Raw genomic sequence first — 3,011 nt, 5'->3', positions numbered from 1 at the left:
AAAACCATCACACTACACAACTGTCCTGTATTTATAGACTATATAAAACAAAAGCACATTCACACACTTACAATTGATCGTGCAAAACCCACAGAAAGCTACTATATAGAAGAGTGGTCACGTATAATCCTTGGCTGAGAAGTTATTGAATATTTAGAGCCACAACAGAGAGAGTTTACAGAGGAAATTTCCCTGGCTTCTTAGTTTTCCCTCGTCTGATAAAACACTGTAACATAAGGCAAAAACATTTTCAAGGCATAGGCTGTTTTGGAGAAATAGATAAGACTTAAAGGCAGAAGCAAGTTATGCCTAAGTAGAAAAAATGTATTTAGTGTAATTTATGGCCATTCTTTCCTTCTCTTCCCTTAGATAGTAAGAGATGGGTGACTGGAGTTTCTTGGGGAACATTTTAGAAGAAGTGAATGAGCACTCCACAGTCATCGGAAGAGTCTGGCTCACGGTGCTCTTCATTTTCCGAATCCTGATTCTGGGAACAGCTGCCGAATTTGTCTGGGGAGATGAACAGTCAGACTTTGTATGCAACACCCAGCAGCCTGGTTGTGAGAATGTCTGCTACGATGAGGCCTTCCCCATCTCCCACATCCGGCTCTGGGTCCTGCAGATCATCTTTGTCTCTACCCCTTCACTGGTGTACGTGGGGTATGCTGTGCATCATGTGCGGATGATGGAGAAGAAGAGAGAGAGGGAGCGGGCAGAAAGGCAACAGCAAGCTGAGATGGATGAAGAGAGGCTACCCCTGGCTCCAGACCAAGAGAGCACCAGGAATACCAATGAAATCAATCCCAAAGGGGGCAAGAAGTTCCGACTGGAGGGAACACTCCTGGGAACCTACATCTGTCACATCATTTTCAAAGCCATTTTCGAGGTGGGGTTCATAGTGGGCCAGTACTTCTTGTATGGCTTCCGAATTCTGCCCCTGTACCGCTGTGGCCGGTGGCCCTGTCCCAACATTGTGGACTGCTTTGTATCCAGGCCCACTGAGAAGACAGTCTTCATTATGTTTATGCTGGCTGTTGCCTCAGTATCCCTCATCCTCAACCTTGTGGAGATCAGTTACTTGATCTTGAAAAGGATCCGCCTGGTTTTCAGGAGGCCAACAGAAGAACAACTGAGGGAGATCCCAGAGAAGCCCCTCCACTCCATTGCAGTCTCTTCCATTCAGAAGGTCAAGGGCTACAAGCTGCTGGAGGAGGAGAAGCCAGTGTCCCACTATTTACCTCTGACGGAAGTAGGGGTAGAAGCCGGTCCCCCTCCATCTTCTTTCAAAGACTTGGATGAGAAGCTTGGTATGGGGCCCCTGGAAGACCTATCCAGAGCCTTTGATGAGAGGTTGCCATCCTATGCTCAAGCAGAAGAGCAGAAAGAGGAGAAGGTAGAAGCAGGGGAAGAGGAGCAGGAGCAAGAAGAAGAGGAGGAGCAGCAGGAACCAGAAGAAGAGCTGGAGGCGGAGAAGGTGGTAGAGGAGCAGGAGCCACCAGGAGAGGAACTGCCTTCAGTGCCTACTGAACTAACAGCTGATACGAGACCTCCCAGCAGGCTAAGCAAAGCCAGCAGCCGGGCCAGGTCAGATGATTTGACTGTATAAGGGTGTGGGGAGCAACTACACACACACAAAAAATCACAGATGTTTTTAAACAAAGCGCTCAAAGGGTCATTTGAATATTTCCTATTGAGATTCTCAGCTGGAAAGGTGCTATCATCGTAATTGCACCTTATCTGTCCTGTATGTCCCATGGCTGGTGCTAGCTATTGTGTAACATACTCAAAGGAACGGTTTCTTTTTTTCCAGATGCCAGCTCACTACTCCCAGTACCTATGCTATACACAGCACTGAAGCATTTTAAAAACTAAAACAGAAAAACAAACAAATGTATCCACGGTGATTGCACTTGCTGACAGTTTTATGTTCCACATTTCTCTAGAGATGTGGGAGAATAGCTCTTTCAGACAGTATCTGGCTGAAGGGTTGAAAAATAGCTATCTTTGAGTATTTCTTACTCTGTTTTAGCCTGTGGCATACTGATATTGATCCTTCCTTCATTGCTGGCATAGAATTGCAATTATTTAATTCACAAAAAAAGGATCCTGTGTTTAATATCATGAAACTTGATCAAAATATTATTGCCAAAATGGCCTTGCTTTGTTTGTGAATGCAAATTTCAGTGGTTTATAAATACCTTCCCAGCATGCCCTTTGTTAGAAACATTTCTGCTCTACAAGTGACCTTAATAACAGAAAAGATTAAAGCTAGTTTCTTGTTAGAATTTAGCAGATGCCCACAAATGGATTATTTATTCCCAACAGGGTTATTTCAGCCAAAGGCATTTGTCAAACTGGGGAAAAGGGTAAATTAAAGTAAGATTGGTCACTAAGTGGGGTGACTTGAGGTGTGGAAATTGACTTAGCAAAGGAGTGATGGGAAGGCATCTGTAAGTAGAACAACTACAGCACATAGAGTACAATGCCCACAGTAAGGCTCCCAGTCCTGCATTTGCAGTTTGATTGTGAAAGGTGCTTCTTTCTTGCAACTCCCAGGGAGTTATGGGCACTCAGCATGTCTGAGAGAGAGACTTGGACACTCAGGTTGGCATTTAGGAGCCTAAAATGTGGATTTTGGTGGCCAAGTGACTGCTTAAACACCCAAATGCAAAACTGGTTGACCCAATTTAAGTGCCTAAGTTTGAAAAATAGGCCCTTAGTTTGAATGATGTAATAATAGTCATTAGACATCCTGCTTTGTTGCTAATTTGATAAGAAACTCCATTTACAGTAGGCTTCCAATACTGTACTTAGCTACTGAACACAAATGTCACAAATGAATATAACAAGGCCATTCAAAGGATCAGTAATAGAAAATATCTGTGTCCAGAGGACTAAAGGAATGCCATAGAGCTCCAGCAAAGTCTGTTTGGTTTCAAAAGAAATGAAGAAGAAAGAAAATCCATTTTCTGAGTGTGTAATTGCTAATGTTAATGTCTATGGATTTCTAA

General features: G+C 43.6%; 1 protein-coding gene across 1 annotated transcript; it reads left to right on the top strand.

Moving 5' to 3' along the window:
- The first annotated feature begins 379 nt into the window (after positions 1 to 379).
- On the top strand, positions 380 to 1,606 carry GJA8 (gap junction protein alpha 8). The gene has a single exon (XM_039496168.1). The coding sequence runs from the start codon at positions 380 to 382 to the stop codon at positions 1,604 to 1,606; it is 1,227 nt and encodes a 408-aa protein (XP_039352102.1).
- Positions 1,607 to 3,011: the final 1,405 nt, after the last annotated feature.

The sequence above is a fragment of the Mauremys reevesii genome, linkage group 1, assembly GCF_016161935.1.
Source record: "Mauremys reevesii isolate NIE-2019 linkage group 1, ASM1616193v1, whole genome shotgun sequence".
NCBI lineage: Eukaryota > Metazoa > Chordata > Testudines > Geoemydidae > Mauremys > Mauremys reevesii.
The sequence above is the reverse complement of the archived record's forward strand: the minus strand, read 5'-3'. Positions and strand labels throughout refer to the sequence as shown.

Excerpts from the sequence above, each read along its gene's own strand:
- GJA8 (XM_039496168.1), top strand. The coding sequence starts at position 380 with ATGGGTGACTGGAGTTTCTTGGGGAACATTTTAGAAGAAGTGAATGAG.